Source organism: Megalops cyprinoides, chromosome 14 (genome assembly GCF_013368585.1).
Source record: "Megalops cyprinoides isolate fMegCyp1 chromosome 14, fMegCyp1.pri, whole genome shotgun sequence".
NCBI lineage: Eukaryota > Metazoa > Chordata > Actinopteri > Elopiformes > Megalopidae > Megalops > Megalops cyprinoides.
The window spans coordinates 14022402-14044104 of record NC_050596.1 but is presented as its reverse complement, the minus strand read 5'-3'; the positions used below and the strand labels follow the sequence as shown (position 1 = coordinate 14044104).

Here is a 21703-nt window from a genome sequence, read left to right as displayed (position 1 = left end):
TGCAACTTTAATTACCACAGAAAAACAATTCTCTTCACTATCCTGTTACCTGTTTCCTGGTGTACTCACCGTTGTTTTTCCCCTCATTCGATTGCTGTACATTTTGTTCTTGTACTTGTTCTGGGAATGTTTAGATGCAGATTCTAAAGATGATAATACCTGCAATTTTAAGAAATATCTATACAGAGTAGGGTGAAGATAATTATTTCAGAAGATAATTTTATTTATTGAGTCTAACAAAAGTTTAAAGTATGGCAAATCAGAAGAGGGATAAAACCGGAGATCCGTTTAGACCAGGGAACTGTATTTCCCTCTGGATTTTAAGGCTAACCTTTGAGACCGGTGAAGAGTTGTTGCATATGCTGATGAAATTACCTTCATAGCCACTGTTTATACAATGAAATCTGAATCGCCAGCCCTTTTCAACAGATGTTTTTGAAATAAAATATTGGGTGTTTTCAATATGCATAAATACTTCGAGCTCTGGAATAGTTCATGTTTGCATAATGGAGAAAGAAACCCGGAGCCCTATGAAAATAACTTATTTCTAGTTTCAAATGATAGACAAGCCAAACCTTCATTTCATTCTAATATACTGTATCTGCATTGCAGAGGAAAGTCTACGAATTGTGCAAATACCCTGAATTGTATTTAGTAATTACTGTTATAAGGAATTATATGATACTGTATTTCTTGTGAAGAAGGAAAAAAGAAATATTTTGTTACTTAAAAATAAGAATAACCTTTATTTGTATGGACCTTATCATAGAGATAGCAGCCCAAAGTGCTTCACAAAAAACCAACAATAAAATACAGGAAGCAAAGTAAAGGACACAGTTAAAATAAATAAATAATAACTGGGATAATGCAATAATAATAAAGTGAGCCAACCAAATAAAAGAAGTGATCATAAGAACAAGATACATTAAAACAGAAATAAAAGCAAAGCATTGTAAAATCAAGAGATCATTTAAACACATAATTAAAAAACAATGGATACAGTAAAAACTGCAGAAAAACACTAAATTCATCCAAAGGCTAACCTAAAAAGTGAGTTTTTAAAATGTCTTATTGTTGGTTCCTCCCTAATATATAATGGCAGGGTGCTCCATAATTTAGCGGCATAGAAGCTAAAAGCTACCTGCCCATTCTTCTTGTGACTGGCATGTGGAACATTAAGCAAACCGGATATGGATGACCTAAGACTGTGCTGTGGATAGTAGCTATGCAGAATATCAGTCAATAGGATATTAGAAAAGTATGTCGGTGGTGGGCCCATCTGTGCTTTAAAAAACAATAAAAGAACCTTAAAATCATTTATAAAACTCACAGGTAGCCAGTGCAGAGACAGGAGTAAAGGAGTTACATGGGCTCTCTTTCTAGTCCTTGTTAGTAATCTGGCAGCTGTGTTTTGAACCAGTAGCAGTCGTGTAATTGATTTTTTTTTTTGGGGGGGGGGGGGGGGGGAGCGAGTACATGACAGTAGGCAAGCCTACTGCCTTAAAATGGCCTCAACCTTCTACGTAAAATTTTTGAAGTGTTTCAGGCAATATCCATGAAAAAATCATAACGGAAGCATGACTCTCAGTTGTGTTGCTATTTAGTTTAGGCCCTTAATAACTGTAGTAGAATTACAGTTTATACAGTACGTGAACGTGGTTGTAGTGGAGTGGCTAAGGTGTCAGTGATTATGTTGTTGCATTACCATTATTATGAGTACTCGTTTAATCTCTTTCAGGGAAACGCCTCATAGCCAGGGCAGCTATGTTTGCGCCACCGTATCTGTGCGCTCTCCCTTATTAGGGAGCACATTAGGATGTGATACCTGTGAGAAGGTCTGGGGCCTCTCTGTTCCCACTGGCTGTGCAGATAAAGGCCTGGTGCTGAGCCTGTGTGACTGGGCTGATGTAAAGGACAGTGCCAGGGCAGGTGCTGGGAGAAGGGCCGCGGCTCAGCTCATGCACCCTTAATGGGGGGCTCTGCCGCTGGTCGTAATTAGGTTGAGGGGCTTTGTCTGACCGCGCTCGCTTAGTCTAGCGGGCTATGGAGGCTCAGTGTGGATTTGCCTTACCGACACATTAAACATCTCCTTGCTTTTCAAAAGCGGCCTGCTTTGTCCCCGCGCCCATGGGAAAGGGTCTTAACAGCAAGACTAATCCCGTGTTCGCAAGCCCCTCTTTTCTGCCCTCTTCTCAGTATACCTGTCTGAGGAACAGTTCCCAGCATGTCTAGGTGACTTCAGTTTTTAACATCTCTTTGAAATGTATGTGCATGTAACTGGGTGAATGCATGTCTATAGATAATATCATTAATTATTGCTGTTCTCATGAACCTATGCATGGAGTTGTTGAAATTTCACTCCTAACATACTCTGGAACCAGCGAGGATTGCCTACACTGAGAAAGCACTATTCTTGGCTAAGATAACAGTTTACAATGACACAAGCCACATAGAAGTGCAAAACAGTAACAATATTATCTGTGTGATATAGGTATGGGTACTGATATATAACATATAATTTAAAATTTTTAAGTGTGGTAGACTAAATTACATAGTAACAAGAAAGTCGGTAGCTCATCACATAGAGTGAATAATGCATTTTTTTGTCAAATGAGCTGGAAAGTTCATGCTATCATCAATCCAGAGAACATTCTAATTTCTATAATTTTAGTTGTTGTCATGGGAAATATATTCATGGCATTGGTTTTATTGCTGCACATAAACCAGAAGCCTATACTGATATACAACCAGCTGATTACACCTCAAACCTTTTACAGATCCTTACCTACAGAAATTCAGGATTATCCTCAAATCTTCTGTGATAGATTTTTTTCTTTTTTTGATATAATAATCATTATTTAGTATGGTTCAAAGGACTATCATAGAGCCACAGGTAGAAAACAGGTCTTCCTTAAAACAAGACATTAGATGCAGCTTAAACTACCACAGAAAAAATATCTTCACTGAACTTTTACCTGATTCATGGTATATTTGCTGGTTTTCTTTTCATCCAGATGCTGTATAACTGGAGGATTACATTGGATGACTTGGTTCTATGAAAATAAGCGACCACCGTAAAGATTAGTACTAAAAATTACCTGATTGCTAACTGTTATGAAATGTCTCATTGAAGACAGAAAAAAACATGTGTGTTAGCTGGGCATTCGCTCTGACCAACATTGCCCTGGTTGCTGAATTTGAGCAACAAACCCAAGGAATTGTTACTATTTCCAAACTTACATTAGTACAAGTTCAGCAGACTCTCAGATTAATGGAACATATTCTGTATTTATTAAACAGATATGTAATACTTGTTCAGAATTTGCTCAAATCAAGGATTTGATAATATATAAGTATTATACATAAGTATTCTATTCTGAATAAGTACAGAATTTGTCTGGTGTCAAATTGAAAGTGTCCCAGCTGAATTTGTCCCTGACCAAGCATGCCACATTAGAATGCCCACAGTTTATCTCTTAGACACACACTGCCAACTTGCCATGGTTATTCATTCTAAATAAAAGGCATTGAGCTTTTTTTTTTTTTTTTTGCTATGATGGTTTATCAGGACAGAACAATTGCAACACCATGTGAGGATCCTACATTCAGACAGACATTTTTTTAGGTTCTCACCTGCTTTGCACTACTGGAAGTTCTTTTAGATAACACTAATTATGGATGGAAACAAGAACAATTCCTGCTAGTAAGAACCTTGAAATTAGTATGAATCATAGCTGAAGGCACTTCCTTTCAACAGTGTTACAACTACACTTGCGACAATACCAGTCACATCCCCAATAATCCTCTACAGCCAGATGGTTCTGTGTGAAGACCAGTGTGGTAAAGCCTCCACACACTGCATCTGAAAAGCAACGTGTGGTCCATTATCACTAAAGACCCCAATTACATGTTAACAATGGGATGTCTTAAGGATCCTTGGATATTAGCAGGATGAACAGGTAATGCTTAAGTCGTTGTGACCCTAACATTGGGCACATAGTCTGCCTCTAACATTAGACCAGTTCACCACCAATGTTTTAAACATTGGTGCAAACCCATTCAAACAGAGAGGAAAATAAGCTATGGATGTTTGATATGTAGTGCTGGAAATCTGAATTGCAAAGGGTTTCGTTAATTGGTATATAAACATATCATCCTCCTGATCTTGATTTTATAGTTTTCTAAGAACCAGAGCAATATCTAGAAGCAGGATTAAAGTTAATCAGTGTTGTGTTAATTAGTGTGTTTCCTTGAAGGAGTAATTATTATTCATGAAAAGCTATTCAAATTATATTCACCTAGCATATCCCATGTATTAAATACCCTTTGCACAAAATTACATTAACATATGGATAACCTGAAAAATAGATGGCTATGAATGAGGAAAAATCCATAAAAAATAGCAATACAATATAATGTATTTTAAATATAGTTATTAGTTCTCATTTATTGTAAGATGTTAAGGATTATTCCATTCACTTGAAATTCAGATGGAGCACAAATAAACAGCATTCTCTCTCTCTCTCTCTCTCTCTCTCTCTGTCTCTCATACAAGCACAAACACACACACACACACACACACGCACAAACACACACATACAGGGGAATATCCTGAGAGGAGTGTCAGATTTCACCTTTTCTCCTAATTATCCAGGCTTTGTGCAGGGAAGCCTGAGGGACCTGCTCTGACATGGCAATGGGCCTGGGAAAGAGGCATTAACATGAATGAGGTGGAGAGAGGGGGTCAGTATAAATACCTGCACACGACCACATGTGTCAGACAGGCAGTCTCATGAGGCGGCGTGGCTCGCTCAGAGAGGCAGGAAGTGGAGACCGGTCCAGGTGATCATCGCCCTTTGTCGGCCATCGCGGAGGGAATGACGTGCCAGGCGTTCACCAGCGCGGACTCCTTCACGACGCTGGCGGGCGACTCCTCCGCCCTGCCCTTGCTCATGCACCACGCCGGAGCGGGCGACTGCCTGCCCGTCTCCAGCCACACAAACATGGTTTCTGCAGGTAACCCCTAATCCCTCCACACTCCTGACCCTGGTTCAGCTCTTCTCATTAGTCATGTGAGTTTGTTGCTTGTGTTTTCCTCTGTCGTGAATAGTCTGCAGAATGGGGCTCTCTATCACTAGACATTCTCTATTGGCCTATTGGTATTGATTGCATCAGATCCAAATCCTTCAGATGTTCTAATTAAATCTCCTCCTATTCCAGTTAGTTGTAGGAATCTCTTTCCTCTTGGTATTTCAAGTGACAGAGAAGGGTTAAAATTGCATGCCTAGTGCTGTGGAGTATCTATGCTTTTTGTAATTTGTGGACACCCAGTTAGTAAATGTAAGTTTTATGGATGTAGGAATGTGACTGGGCTGGGTGCTGTCTACCAGTGCTAGCCCTCTCCTAACACTGCAAAAGACTATGTTGTAATAAATAACCATTATACCTATATCGGCTGCCTTAATCTGGTTATATTAGAGAGGAATAACACATCTGAACAGAGACTGAATCAGATTTTACTTTAGTATTGTTTTTATATTTAGAAAAGTCAGATTTAGAATTATAATATGAATTGACCCAATGAGAAATGGCAGTAATGCATCTTAAAGGTGCACTGTGGTTTGAAAATGTTTTTCAGTAAAAGGACAGCATTGTTTTTGTTTTTGTTTTTTTTCACATGGCCACATTTTTGAGAGACTTTGATCAGGCCTTGTTTGCATCAGTGACCACACTTCTACAATTTATTGTCTGTTAAGTACTTCATGCAATCTGTTATTCATTTACTTAGCAGACATCTTCCTCAAAGGCAATTTTTTTATTTCACATTGTGCAATTATGGAGCAGAATATTCTCTGAATCAGTACCATTTAAGTATATACCTCAAGGGTACAACAGCAGTGTCCTACCTGGGATTCAAATATGCAACTTTGTGGTTGCTAGTCCCAAACCACAATATCTGAGGCATGCTTATGTGCTGAAGTATGCTTTCAATTTCTAAGTGGTAATTAAAGTATAAGTGATCTGAATGTGACTAATGAGGTTAGAGATCAAAATCTGTGTCCAAGTTACATAACCTGAATAATAGTAGTGGACTTGTCATTAATCTGACATTTTGATGGATTGTTTCTTGTCCTATTTCTAAAAATACTTGCTCCACGGACACACTATTCTTTTAAAGGGGGACACCCCATCTGTGTGCTTTAACAAGTGATTGCATTAAGCATGTTGATTTAAAAACATAAGTCTTGAATAACAAGTTTAACTGAAAGACTTTGAACAGAAGATTAGAACAGAAGATATCAACCTCAGAACAAGAACAAATTCGTTTAGAGCCTATCAACCCTGCAGCACAATGTGTACTGTATGAAAAAAGAACAGGTGAAGCTCAGAGAAGTACATAGGGCTTTCACAAGGGTCAAGGCAGGAGGCTTAAAACTCTCAATGAATTTTCAATACAAACACCTGCCCTTCACATCGATGTACACCAGAACAGAATAACTGATGCAAAATTGCAATCTACTTGTTTGTTGCAAATGGTATAGTATGACCAGAGAAGGAAATGTACAATATGCAATATTTTTTTCCATCCAAAACCTGAGTCATTTTTTGGTTAATAGCCAGAACTGTTTCAATTATCACTGCAGCCAGAAATGTACTCAGGTACATCCAGAACTTGTTATTCTTTCATTATCAATAGTATTCCTTTGCCTAAATAATGTCCTTATCATTGGTGACTCACATAGTTCATTTGCAGGGGTGCATAATGTTATATAATGCTGTTTTGGAAGAGTTGCATTGTGTGACAAAACCAGTAGAGAGATAGGACTATCCAGGAGATTTTGGTGTATGGTGGCATGTGTACAATACATGATGAGACTGTGTTGTCTGCTCCCAAAAAAGTGCCTTCAGGCCTGTCCCTGGTACAGTCATCCAAGCGCTCCCACATGCACTTGTCAACCTCTGCACTCAGTAATGCCTCAGCCGGCCTGCACTACCCTGTGCCACCCTGTCACTATGGCAACCAGCAGACCACCTACGGCATGATGGCTGGTGAGTTTCTTACAGTAACAGAGAGTGAACCTTGGCTTTTTTGTGCTCTATGTGTGGAACTTGTCTCTCCTTTATCCCTCTCAGAAGCGTGGGAATGCACCTCATGTAGTCTGTGATAATAATGCAGGTTTTGTCCCAAGCTCAGGAAATGCTGTCTGCAAGCATCTCCCAGACCCGTATCCTGCAGACCTGCAGTGTCCCCCACCCTAACATGGTCAACGGAGCAAACTCACTACAAGGTAGGCCCTGACACTCAGCCTCTACAAATGAGCTCTAGAGACTGGAATATACAACATTCCATTTGACATGGAATCAGATGTCTCAATTTCTTCTACAAACCAAGAGTCCAGAATGACCTTTTTTGTATGATAACCCAATATTTGCTCTTTTTCCTGAGCATAATTAATACTCAAATGCTTAATTCTCACATTTACAAACTTTTGCAAGTTAAGAGTCATGTAGAATACTACAGAATTTCCAGTAGTAAGGCTACTAACACAGACCCCCTGTTATTTTTGAGAGTACCGTCATTTCAGACTATGGTCTCTTTTCAAAACATTCATTTCCCCAACTGACAACTGACAAATCTTTTAATGGAGGTTTGCTCCATACTTCAGATATATATGTTTTTTCCATAGAAGAATTTCTAGATATGATAGTACAAAATGTTTGGCAGTGCAATTCATCCCATCAGCTGAGCAATGCGTGGTCCTTCACAGGAAATGATAGCATGTGGTAGAATGTATTGGCCAATCACTCCAACAACAAAAGTAAAATGCGTGTGACCGCGATGATGTCAGGGAATAAGAACTGACTACCTCTCTCAGACAGTCCTGTATTGAATAGCAATCTGACCCATGCACTCTGTACTTCTTAAGATGAAAGAGATCAATGAGCAGTATTACAGGATAGCACTGATGTGTCAGCACCGCCTCCAGTTGCTTTTACATTCACACTCTAAACGGAGTGCAGTTAATGTCTGAAAAATCAAAGAAATAGGAAACTGGATTTTAAAGGTTATAGTTTTTCCCATAAAAACTTAAGGTAAAGTGACAGTCTTAATGGGATTTCCATCAGTTCTTCACCAACTGAACAGGCTGCTTCCTTTAAAAACTTTTTTCCATACAAATCGGTTGTGAGGTTCAGATTTATTGAAGCATGCAATGATTGACTGAAGCATGCAATGTTGATTGTGCATGCAATGTGCAATTAATCAGGCTGTTGGTGCTCATAAACATTTGCTTTGGAATCTGCTGACTGCTCATAATTGACAAGGCTTGCAGTTAAGGACTGGTTTCAGTTTGCATCACCATGTACCTTTGCACCATACATATTAGGGTTGCGCCTGAAGCTCGTTTTGTTATTCGGACAGTCAGAGATAGTGAGTTTCAAACAGATAATGTTTCTTGCGAAGTGTGGCGTCTGGTATTGAGATACGTTTCTGCCAGTGATATCAGTGTTTTCATTTTGTCCCCGTGGCAACAGACAGAGAATTTGGAGTGTGATTCTCTGAAGGAAATGTCTGTCTATTCACAGCCAAGTGAGGGAGAAGAGGTGGGTGTTTTACAAGGAGCCTTGCTTTCTCACACACACACACACACACACAAACACACACACACACAAATGTGCACAAACACACATACACCCCCACCTCTCTGTCTCCATGCCCCATTCCATCGCTAATGTCTCTGACTAATGTTATACATATTTGTCAACTTACTAATTACTTCTGCTCTGTCAAGTAAGTCTTAACAAGCTACATTACATGAAAACTGGGAGTTCTTGGGAGCTTTTCAACATGACGACCAGTAACATTTGATTGTGGAGTGGCTAATTGGTAGAACCCAGTTGAAATATTTAATAGGCAAATATTTAGTAGGCATGCCAAAAATTATTTGTTTGGCCAACATCACTTCATCAGAAGATTAGAGTATGCAGATTGTTGTTCAATCTGCATACAACAGATCTTGTTTTGTCTGTTGATTTATATTTAGGTCTCTTTATAAATTTTTCTTCCCATTAGGGAGTTTTTTCCCTCAGTGGAATGTGGAGGATGACTTATATTTTGTCTTTTATTCCAAAACTGTTTTATTTTCAATTTATATGTGTGTCCCCTAGTTGAATGTGTGGTGGTGTGGTTCTGAATATAGACTGCATATAGCCTAGCTGTATTTATAGCCTATGATCCTCAACAGCTTAATTAAATTAATTATTTATTTTTACAGTGATCTGAATACAGATACAGATGGCTTTTTGGGTCTGACAGATACAGATAGTGACTTCACTGTACACCTCAAATACACATATAATTATTTAAATGCATTTACATAACATATCAATCATTTAAAATGAATGAGATATTTTATTCATATCTGAGGTTTCAACTTGGAGCTTCTTCATATTTACTTTAGATAATCTATTACCATATAAAGGAAAAAAAAATAATGCATGATGTACTGATGCATGATGTCAAATGTCATGTTCCCAGATAAGCAATATACCTTCCATGACACCTGCTGCACTTTCTAAACATTTCTGAAGGCACATCCCTGTCTGTATCCTTTAATTTGTTCAACAATTTAAAAAAAAAACTTTTTCCCATTATCACATTTTCTAACCCTAACCCTAACCCTACCCCTAACCCTAACATTTTATAATTTATGCATAGCTGTATTGCATATTGTAATATCGCTTTCCTACACCCTCTGGAATCTAGTGTCCATATAACAGGCAATGCACTGACCACACAAGGTGTTCCTTAAATCTAATTCATTATTACCATCTTTGCATATCTGAGGTATATCACTTCACAATGAACATTCTCGCACTGAACAAGACTTATTATTGTTGTTGCTGTTTGCATTTGAACCTCGCAATTCTAGCCCAGAGTGATTTGCCTGCCCTGTCCTTCTGTTATACATGTGATACTGCTGCTCCCTAATGTCACGTTGAGGGAACAGCACAACACTTCAAAAAGCCTGTCTCTTCATGTAATTGCAGCAGTCTCTAATGACCTTACTACAAATCAGTGAAGCAAATTTAGATATGAATAGTCATGTTTAATAGTGGCCATGTCTTATTTTTAGTAATGGGTGTGATTTGTGTTTAAACCACAAATTACATTAGGTCCTTTATGACTAGTTCTGGGTAGAAGAAAGTGTTGTGGATTTTGGATTTGTCCTAATGATTATATATCATGGGCAATCCTTATTCCATGTATGTGTCCTGTTGTTGGTATTTGTCGTTGTCAGCTTGATGTTGTACGAAAGCACTACGAGAAACACTGGGATTGGAGTCAAATTCCTTGTATGTGTAAAAGCATGCTTTGCCAATAAAGTCTGGTTCTGATTCTGTTACCTCTCACTCACTGGTGTAAAGATACCGATGTGTTCATCTATCTACGCTGAGCCTGGGGGGTGGCAAAGTTGCCGTGGTGAGCAAAGGTGCCATGTCTCTCCTTGCAGGTGGCCTAGGACCCTGCCTGTACAAATTCCCGGAGCACAGCCTGGGCGGGAGCTCCTGCGCTTTGGGGCACAGCTTCCCGCCGCTGCCCCAGGCTGTGCTGGCCGAGGAGCCCGCCCTGGGGGACTTCAAGCAGGAGCTGCGCAGGAAGAGCCGGCCCCCGGAGGACCCGCCCGACATGGACTCGCCCCAGATCCGGGAGCTGGAGAAGTTCGCTAACGACTTCAAGCTGCGCAGGATCAAATTGGGTGGGTTTCCTCTCCCTGTGTATCACGCACAATCCCTCAGTTACTCACACCTCCAGACTGTGTCTGTGAAACACACGTACACACACAGTAAGCGTACATACGCAGGTCTTGTTTCAGGTCCACTTGAAATTGAGAAAATGTTTGCCTTTAACAAGTATACGAAATACAGATAACAGATGTAGCGAGATTCCCTCTGTATTGGAAACTGAATTTTCCTAGGAATGATTATCAGTAAGTCAGGTCACCGCTGTGATTGGCAGGCAGTAAACCGAGTGCTGTGATTGACAGGGTACACGCAGACTAATGTGGGCGAGGCCCTGGCGGCTGTGCACGGCTCCGAGTTCAGTCAAACCACCATCTGCCGCTTTGAGAATCTGCAGCTCAGCTTCAAGAACGCCTGCAAGCTGAAGTCCATCCTGGCCAAGTGGCTGGAGGAGGCAGAGCAGGCAGGGGGTGAGTGCTGAGACCCAAGCTGATCCATACAAGAAGTAAAGAAGTAACATACAGACCCAATCTGATATAGATGTAGGGAAGTAACAGCACAGACTGAGTCTGATGCAGATAGAGGGAGCTGACAGTGCAGACCCCATCTGAACTAAATAGAGGGAAGAAACATGCTGATAATATCCCACAGAGATAAAGAATGCGCTTAAGCTCATAACACAGAAATGGCTTACACACTAATCATAACCCAAGAGTGAGTTTACACATTGATCATATCTCAGAGACAGAGAAAGAACGTTCACACAACAGCTGCTAAATGAAGTTTAAGAGTAAATGTGTAGTTGGCGGCTACAATTTTTCCAAGCAACAGAATGAGAGACTATGACCAGCCATCTCAAAAATGATAATTTCTTCTTTTTAAACCCTTAAGAGGAGTAAAGGTTTGTGCCTATATTCCCCACAGCTTTGTTTAATGAGAGGATAGGCATAAATGAGAGGAAGAGGAAGCGTAGAACTACTATCAGGTAAGAAACCCCTCCCCGGAATACACCACTTCAATGTTGGGATATAGGAGGAGAATGTTTACATGGTACATGGGGAGAACATTTATAGAGCGATTTCCAAATCCCCATTTCTCAGCCTGGGAGCCAAAGAGGCCCTGGAGAGGAACTTTATGGAGAAGAGCAAGCCATCATCGCAGGAGATCGTGCGCATGGCGGAGGGCCTGCACCTGGAGAAGGAGGTGGTGCGTGTGTGGTTCTGCAACCGGAGGCAGAGGGAGAAGAGGGTCAAAACCAGCCTGCACCACAGCTCCTTCCACAGCCTGGCCAAGGAGAGTCCCACCTGCAGGTAGACCACCTGGGGGAGAAACCAGCCCATTTATGCAGTACCTACCACCAGAGTGTGGACAGAGCCATTCAGTGTCCTGGATGCATCAAAACCTACAGTAATATATCTTAAGGGAAATTTTTATTAATTATATTTGAATGTAACTTGTTTTTATGTAATAATTTGAATTTAGAGTGTAACTGCCTGTTGAATGCACTGAAAAAAAATTCAACCCATGTGCACTGAAATTTGGATGTCAGTCCATCAGCCTTTGTAATCGCAAATATTTTACGTGAAGACGAAATAATTTCTCAGGGTCGATGCCAAGAAATTATGCATTAAATATAATCTTTAGTTAATGATGAGAACATAGTTTTTACCTAACTGCCCAAACTACAGACAATCAGTTGACCTGTCGTTTTGTTTTACAGAAAAATGTATTTTATTCACACTTAAGGGCATGTTGATGCATAAGTGTATAAAGCTGTATAGACAGTAGCAATGGTGGTCACATTACAGTGTGTGCTGTATGTATACACAGACCACATGCCTTCTGGAAAGAAAGAAAATGTGAGCATACAATGCCTTTAAATCCTAATAACACCCGGCAAAATGGCACCTCAATTATTCCAAATTCACAACAAACCAAGCGTATGTTCAGACAAGCATGTCTAGCCATTACTTCAAATAATTTTTGTAATTTGTCAAACTTTACACCACCCTTGGCCCATCATAGAAAATGTTTACATTACTTTTAATTTATTATAAATTCGACAGAAATGTGAAACTAAAAAAGGCAATAATAAAGAATATGGACATCCTCTCTAGAGCCAGAAAAGTACTAGAAGAATCCGACACCACTAGGGCAAAGTAGAGTAGTGGACCTCAAGCTTCAGTCCTAGCTTCACAGCACGCTGACAGTCCACCTCTGCATGATACCTACCACCAGCAAAGGTCTTCAAGATGGTAACACAGGTGGGTAGAGTGGCATTGCTACACCCTTTACATGAGTCTCACTTATGTGAATGTCAGCAAAGTATGAAAAAAAGACCACTAGATGAACTTGAGACTCTTCTCACAAATGAGAAATTGTAAATGAGAACATAATAGATTATTGGAGATATTGGAGTTGCTAATGCTACATTCTGCTGTGGCCAAAAAAGATGAAAGTTCATGAAATTACTTTCATTACATTAGGTGGAACAAATGTGGAAAAGTAATTCTAATAGGAATAAGTGAAAATCTGGAGTTATACAAATACCTTGTTGATCTACCAGTCTCTCAGTTTTCAATTAAACTTATAATTTAAAAAAGAAAGATGTGTTGTGTTGCTTAGATAGCCAACATCTACAGCCATCTGACCATTCAACCAAGCATACATATTTCAATCACCATGACTTGGCCACAATTGTAATGGAGAATATTGTCCTTTCTCTGTAAATTTTTTAAACTCATTTAAACATAATGATAATGCAGAATGAAGAAAAAGAAAACAACCTTGACCAGATTTTCAAAGTTTTGTTTGTATCCACAACGAATGCTGCTCCCTGAATTCTGTATGTGCAATTAAAGAGTTTTACATTACTGTTTTGCATTTTGCATCACACGAGCAAGTTTTATTAACATACGATCAACAGGTTTAGATGCACTTGCAATGAGCTAACCATTCCAACGCGTTTTTATGACAACAAATGTGTAGGCACTCCAGGTTTCTGGGATAACACATAAATATTTATTTGTAAAAGATCCAGATTTTTTACAAACTATATCACCTTAACTGAAAACAGAATAGTCTGTACATAATGTACTTAATCAATAATATCACTATACATGAGCATCCTATGGTTATTTTACACTAAAAATCAGTGAGGTGCACAGCTTGCTTTTGTTTTATGTCCTGAGTATGAAACAGGATGGCTTTCAGTTCAGCTCGCCTTCGGTTTCAACCGATTTTCATGCTAGGATTTTTGACATGAAAAGACAAGCTCTTTCTGTACTAAAGTGTTAGCGTAGTGTGTTTAGATGAGTATTACTGGTGTACGATCAACAGTGTCTGCAGTAACAGACACAGTGAGAAAACCAGAGCAGATAAAAAAATCATGCCATTATTGCCAACTCAGCTGAAACTGACAGCACTGTGACCCAAACCTGCCAAATCTGACCCATGCAAAAGAATAAACTTCAGAAATAACTTTCTCTAACCCATAACATACCATATACAAAAGTCATCTGCACTGCTAAAGTTTATGCACAAGAATGTCCTTGCTTTGGTGCCCTTTTTTCAATAACTGCAAAGGTTATTTAGCATGCACAGCAGGACATCACTTTTTTCGAGACCCCGTGGGATGTGTGTGCATTCAGAAAAAAAAAAGACTAGAAAAAAAACCCTTCTCCAGTTACCCTTACACTGATCACTGAGTGCCACCCACCCTCTTCTATTGTTTCTGAGTAATAATAGCAATAATAATCACTTAACCCAACACCAGTGTCCCTGGCACAGAGGTGAAAGGGAGCTGGCTGTTAATCGGGTGAGGGTGAAATATATTTCTTTCGCTCTGTACAATAAACTTTCATAAGTTTCCCAAGCCCACTGCTGCCCAGAAAATTATAGCCAGTGAAGGAAAAAAAAGGTTGCATCTGCTTGTTGAAGGAGCACTTGATTCCAAAGTTGGCGCGCGTGTGTGTGTGCGCAGAGGGTCAGTCTACTCCCAGAGCCCTCAGCTGTCTTTCGATCTCCTCATCTGAAATGCCGGCTGCTTTGGAGGTGGAGGCACTGGGAAGGCTTCTGTCAGCTGAGGGGGCATTCACCATCTGCGGAACATCATTTGCTTGGTTTATCAGAGGCGTGCACACTTATCACAACATTCTGTCTTCTTGTTTTCATAGATTTTATATGTATATAAAAATTTGGAACCCATGCAAACAGTTGGTGTTTTTAACTAGAGACAATGAGGTTAAATGCCTTGCTAATGGAAAACAACATCCTATTGAAATTCATGGTATTCTTGTCCAGGATTACTCCTCCGTCAAGAAAACTTTACTCCAAGCTGTGATCATAGATAAGCCCTTTGCTAGGTTGCAAGTTGCAGGTTGGCTGGAAATACCCCATACTTATAAAGTACTGGCTATGGTACTGTCAAGTTTGAAGGTTTCTCACAAAGAGAACCACAAAAACCCTGGAGTCTCAATCATTACAAACATTTACTTCTGTAAAATTTTGCCACATCTGAACACCGGACTTAGACACGACTACCACCGCCCATACAGCCAATCAAAATAAATCCTCAGAATGCTAATGAAGTGCTCAGACTTGATACCAGATAAGCAGCATTGCTTGTATGAAGGTGAAGGTCTGAATACAATTAAAAGACAATCAGGTGAAGTGGTAACATGTCTCCAGTGATACGTCTGGCACAGGAACAGGGGCATGCTATATCTTACCTTTCCCGAGATCTCGATGCCAATCTCATCCAGCACCTGGTTCACAATGTCCTGAGATTCATCCTCATCGCCAGACTCCTCAAACATCTCATCCAGGGTATCATTGACTGAGGGAGGAAGGAGAAATTTGTATAAGACCATAAACCTTCAAATGGCTGGAGTCAAGTCAAGTTCCCAGTCCTAAATTCAGACACAAGCCTGTAGCTCAGAGAAAACTATGAAGTGCACTGTACAGTGAATGATCAAATTTTACCAAAGGAAAGCGTGCAAACAGTCTCATTTTACTGTAAATCACTTCACAACACCAGACACCTATAAGCCAAGGAGGAAACCTGTGGCACTTCATGAGTTACTTAAAATGAAAACAATTTAAACAATACAGCTGTGTTTTACTGAAATACATTATTTCACAGGAAATAACTACTAAAGTGTGGGAATGAGTAGCCCCAAATGGGGGTGGAGGCAGGGCGGGTGAATTACTGCTGCAATTATCCAACACTGTTGTCATTTCAAGTGGAGTACCAAGCTTTCTTTTTTTTTAATTGATCTTACTCATTTCTTCTGTCATCCCCATCTTCATGTTTTCCTTCTGGAAATTCTGCATAGTTTGCAGGGTCTTCTGTGGATCCATCTTCTTATTGACCGCCTGCATCGTCTAAAATAATGTTTAAACTTAGTTTCCTTCCACAGATCAGACAGATCAATCCATCAGGCTTCAGAAAATCAGAGGAAAGAAACACACCTTGTGTAGGTGTGTGAATAACAAAACCTCTCTACAAACACCGCTTAACAAAGAGAGAAAGAGGGAAGAGAGGAATGACAAAGCAATGAGATATCTTACTTTGGTGGTAGTGGCCATGGCCCCTGCCATCTTCATCTGGGAGCTCATGACCTTGGTCTGCGTAGACATGGAGGTGACCTTTGAACTAACAGCATAGGTGCGGTTCTTCTGTTTCCTCAGCTGGACCAGCTGCTTGGCCAGGATCTTGCAGGCCTCCTTGTTCCCAGTTTTGGCCATTTTCTTGATTTCCAGCTCCTATTTAGACAGGGTGTGATAGTTGGGAGAAGAAAGAGCACAAATGAGTAATCTTCACTTAATCTTCATTTAAACTGTTTACCAATTTACATCAGTAACAATGGCCAACTTTTGGCCAAGCCATAACTAAGAGAGACAACTGAGTCAATCTGCTTATGTGCTTACCTTTGATACAACTGGATATGTTTTTACATTAATTTACCACCTTATTTAATGGAGGAAGAGGATGGTTTTAACGGCTCAGACTTTGAGGGCAGACTCAGGAAGAAGGATATACAGCTTTATTAGGCAGGGTTGTTATTAGAGAGAAGACACATACACTCCCAGTCACCGATGGGTACTAACTGCAGCAGGCTGGTACAACGGATTAGACTGGGCATGAAAGTCCCACACCTGCATACTGTTTTCCACTTACAATCTGTTTCTCCTGTTTCTCCAGCGCTGCTCGATCTCTGGCGATCTGTCTCTGTGTCCCTCTCAGCTCCCTGTTCTGCTCCTTTATGACATCTGCAACAGAGGGAGGGATTGAATTACAGTATATGCTGATGAAACCCACTGCTGGGAAAAAAAAGTGTTGTCCAATTTCAGTCCAAAACATGAGCTCTTTTTTGTTATGTTGAGAATGTACAGGCTACTGTCCAAACTCTCCACAGCAAAAACGGCTAGCTCTATTTCTCACCCCAGTGGTTCAACTGTGAACAGCAACAACAAAGAAAAAAACTTTAAAGGAATCATCACCTGAACTTGCATTTTGTTATATTAACAGAAGATGGTTGCTACTCATCTAAAACTGTCCAGCTAAAGGTACAATACACAATGCACCAGTAGTAAACTTGTCATAAATGACCAATAAGTCATAGAAAAAATACAATCAACTATCTACCTAGCAAGTGAGCTACACAGGTTTGATAGAAAATTACAATTAATTATGTTACTGAGCTAACTTAGCTAGCTAGTTATTTCAGCAGAAGCATTTTTCAATCCTTTCTGCACTACAAGGGATGCCAAAGAAAAGATCAACTGATGGGATTTTTTATGAACTGACAGCCCTGAGGGATAAGAGGCCATGTACACGTTTATCAGCCTGAGTAAGCTTCCCTTTGTCCATATGTTATCTCCTGTAGCATTGACAGTTAGCTTGCCACTGCACAGACTGCCTTTGTCTCATAATCTGTGCAAAATCTCTGTGCGCTGGTTCGACTGTCATACCACGCAAAATTCAAACAAGACAACTTTATTGCTTAACACAAAAATGGCGGTAGTAACAACAATAACCAAGCGTTACTGGGGTTTACCCCAGTTAGCCTGCTGATGAAGCAGGACAGTAAGCAAGGTGTGGGGAAGAGTTGGAAGCACTGAGTTACCTGCTCGTAGCCCACTTCAGGCCCCAAAAGACAATGGAAAAACACTGAAAGAAACTGGTTACTCTGCTACACTACTCTACCATACCTACTCGCACTGAAAGACATAAGGAAGTGGAATCTTAGATTGATTTGCTTATTACTACAGTGTTCACTTAGCTTGTGATGTGCTCACAAATATTTTTCTTGTTAATGTAAATGTCCGTATTTTATAAAATACTACAGATCACTACTCACAATAGTAATTCGACTAAATTAAAAAGTAATAAACCCAACATTAAGTGAGCACAGCTCACAGTATAGCTAACTAGCCAACTGCGGTGTTGCGGAGATGTACACTATTCAGCAAGCTAGCTCGCTAGCTACATACCTGACACGCTGCACCAACATTCTGAAACAATCTTTTGTTCGGTTAGCAAACTTAGCAATAGTAGCTGACATTAGGTAGCTTCATTTCGTAAACAACATAAAAAAAATACCTTGGTAGTTAGCGGCAGACTCGCTAAAATGTTGTAAATGCTGTTCGTATGGTATGTGACTAAGGTTAGCTAGTTAGCCACAACTTCTGACTTCAGCAAAGTTTTAAAGATGGTCAGTCTGATAGCCTGAGGTAATCTGCTCTTGGCGTTAGAGTCCAGAAAGCACGTTTGTGATATGATTTGTACCTACAGATTAACGTTACGTGGCTATCTTCCAAGATGGCCCTGAAGTCATCATCAACTATTATTGTCACACGTTATGATTACAACATCATCTGTCTAACGACAACACGCTATAAATTACTGTCGGCCTCAACTGCATCTCACCTGTGGGCGGTTAGCTGACCTTCTTGTTAGTTTTAACTACGTTTGTCATGATGAACGACAAACTTAATCACGTATTTGGCTACCAAGCAATCACCTACATGATTTTAATGTCGACGATAGCTCCATAAACAAGTAAAACTAGTCTTCGAAGCGGAGCTGTCGAACGGTAACGTTAGCTAACCAGGTCCGTACAACCCAGCCAGCTACCTAGTAAGCAAATTGCTAATGAACTCACCATCAACCGTTTTCTTCTTGAATAAGGAGGCCATGTCTAACAAATATACCTACGTAGTTAGCTAGCTTTATATATAAAATTTGAAACGTCTACGTATCCATACAAATGTACACAACGACGAAGCCACTTAGCCAGGTACTTCAGTCAACAGCTCCACTGCTAAAGTACTGGCTTAATTTGACTTCCTGGTTTGTTACCAAGCAGAAACTGCTTTCACATGACGGCCACTTTCCATTTGACGTCATGGCTGCTAGTTACGCCATTCTCAAGACTCAAGATTGGTTGCTCTGCTTGAGGGCGGGGGTGGATTCGGTCATCGTGAGGTTGCGAATTTCATTTAAAGTTACCGGCGGGACTCGCAGGTGATCACCACACCTCCTATTGACAATAGTGGAAGCCAATAAAAGTCACGGTCAGTATCTTACCAAAATTATCTTAACAAAACACCTCCTTTAACGCTGTGAAAGTGATAATATGCACTCAGTGAAAAAAGGTCCGTGCAAAAGAATAAATAAACCCCATCGCACATATAACGCCCTGCAATGTCACAAATGCACAGTGTGTCCATCCTTGATGTAAAAACAACGCCCTATACAATGTCTATAATTTAGAAGTAAACAAATAAAAATAGGTGAAATAAAAATTTCATGTATGTAAAATGTCATATATGTTCAAATATGTTAAGTAAATAAATAAATCATTCCTACATTCAAAATATATGTTTGGTGGCCTTGAAAATATTAATTCCGAAAATTTTGAGTCATTCACTGTCAGCTAACACAGAAGAATGGGGCCAGATTTCCAGGTGCAAGGTACTGGAATGTTTCTAGTTTCTTGTTAGTATGTTTTCATTAATAAATATTAATGAAACGGCACAGAATATTTCTCGACATTGCTGTGAAAGCAATAGAAAACAGAACTGCATTGGAAGTATAATTTCATTCATTTAAAGGAGAAAATACAATGAGAAGGCCAGAAGCTGCCATTGGCACAAACAGAATTCCTCAGCAATATTCCTGTTTTTATTTATTGAAAATATCTCCACCTAGTCTGTCATGGCAGAATTAGTCCCAGCAAGCATGTGAATCCTTTGCTGTGGATGTGTTTTAAACAGAGATTCATGGTAAATGGCAACAATTAAATAGCATAATACATTTCCTTCATTAAAACACAATGAAAGTCAACCAAAACTTGTTCATTACTAACCTTGACACACCCAGGCAGTGAAAATATTAATGACTTATTCCTTCACTTTGCTACATTTACATCTTTTTCTTGGTTATAAACTTCATTTTCAATGTATGTGTGTTATAGGGGGTTTTGAAAAGTCTTTGATGATTTAACACAATTAAAGACAGAAACAATCTCCTTGTTTGCAGTGTGTTTAATAAGATATGATTTAGTCTCTTCTTAGGCAACAGGGTAAGAGAACTTCACAATCCATCCACAGAATTCCACTTAGTGCCAGTATCTGAGTAGTTCCATTAACAGTGTATAGCCTTGTGAATGCCCTGCTTTGACCACGCATTTGCACTGACAGCCTGTGCAGAGTCCTGCACTGTGTGCCCTATCATAGCTGAATTATTTACAGCCCTCTGCAGTACATTAACAAAGTGAGTGAAATGCATAAGCAAGAACACAGCTTTGACTGATATTTACCTAAGCGCTATATGAAAGACAGAAAAGGGCAGCTTTTGGGAAAATAACTGTAATGGGAAGGACAGGGGTTACCGCCAAAAAATATACAACAGAAATAAAATTAATGTGATATTTAAAGTGGCCATCAATGTCAACACTCAGCCTGTTCACAAGATTAAAAACATAAGAGTTTAGTTGTAGTTTGAGTTGGACTTTGTTTCCTATTCTCTGTCTTCTGTTCGGGAATAATTGAAAGAGGGTTTGTCTCATCTGTGTTACCGGCTTTGTTACCAGTTTGAAAGGAGCTAATGTACCATTGCAGAGTTTCTCTCACATTTGGCATTTTGTCTGTTTGACTGAGGCCTATCCCCTTCTTCTGTTTCTGTAACTTCCTCTCGGTGATCTAGAAATACAAAATCAAAAGATAATGAGAGATATAATTTAAAAACTACAACCCACACATTTTCACTAAGGTTTTTAAAAATGGGATATCTTATGGATGAACCACTAGTGATATATTTATTGCTGATCAGATTTAAACTCCTAGATTTATGTGAACCCCTCAGACCTGAAAGTGATCAGTTTTTTATAAATAACTGAGCAATTATTTAAAGTCAGTCACTGTTGGTGATGAAGTTGTTAAATGCACAAATACAGAAAGACCCACTGGTCTTAGGTTATTAAAATTGTTTCTGATTTCTTTTTAAAATATTATTATTATTATTATTATTATTAATATTGTTGTTGTTGTTGTTATCTCACAGGAGACTAAAGCTGCATTTGAGGGTTTTTAACTGCATGTGTCGTAGGTCTACCATATCATATTCACCACCAATCTTGCATTATCCACCTTACCTGCACAGTAACGAAAAGTTAAAGGCAATGGGGCGTTTACAGGCAGCGTACGAGACCTTGTAATACTTACTGCGTCCTTAATGTCAAAGGACATGGGCGTGCAACTATTGGATTCAAGCGCTACAAACGACATTAGCTGATGTGGACAAATTACCTTCCAAATCAGATCTGGTTTGGTGTGCCCCGAAACTTAAGGTTTTCGAGGACCCATAGGCACTCATTCAGTAAGGTAAGTCTGTTTCGGTTGGGAGCAGTCTATTTTTATGCTAATAACTCTTTTTAATGCGGCAGTGCCAAGG

The 21703-nt window shown here is 39.6% G+C and overlaps 2 protein-coding genes across 3 annotated transcripts; one reads left to right on the top strand and one right to left on the bottom strand.

Moving 5' to 3' along the window:
- Positions 1 to 4877: 4877 nt before the first annotated feature.
- On the top strand, positions 4878 to 12057 carry pou1f1 (POU class 1 homeobox 1). Of its 2 annotated transcripts, none has more exons than XM_036545963.1 (6): positions 4878 to 5016; positions 6982 to 7050; positions 10515 to 10760; positions 11049 to 11213; positions 11668 to 11728; positions 11844 to 12057. In XM_036545963.1, exons 1-6 carry the CDS (start codon positions 4878 to 4880, stop codon positions 12055 to 12057), a joined length of 894 nt encoding a protein of 297 aa, XP_036401856.1. The 2 variants fall into 2 exon arrangements, with proteins under 2 accessions (XP_036401856.1, XP_036401855.1); XM_036545962.1 differs by having other exon boundaries at positions 6901 to 7050.
- A 1684-nt stretch (positions 12058 to 13741) lies between these two features.
- Positions 13742 to 19097, bottom strand: LOC118789037 (charged multivesicular body protein 2b-like). The gene is made up of 6 exons (XM_036545324.1): positions 18912 to 19097; positions 16925 to 17016; positions 16315 to 16509; positions 16026 to 16128; positions 15474 to 15580; positions 13742 to 14843 (listed from the first exon to the last, which is right to left on the bottom strand). Exons 1-6 carry the CDS (start codon positions 18943 to 18945, stop codon positions 14730 to 14732), a joined length of 645 nt encoding a protein of 214 aa, XP_036401217.1. The 5' UTR covers positions 18946 to 19097; the 3' UTR covers positions 13742 to 14729.
- Positions 19098 to 21703: the final 2606 nt, after the last annotated feature.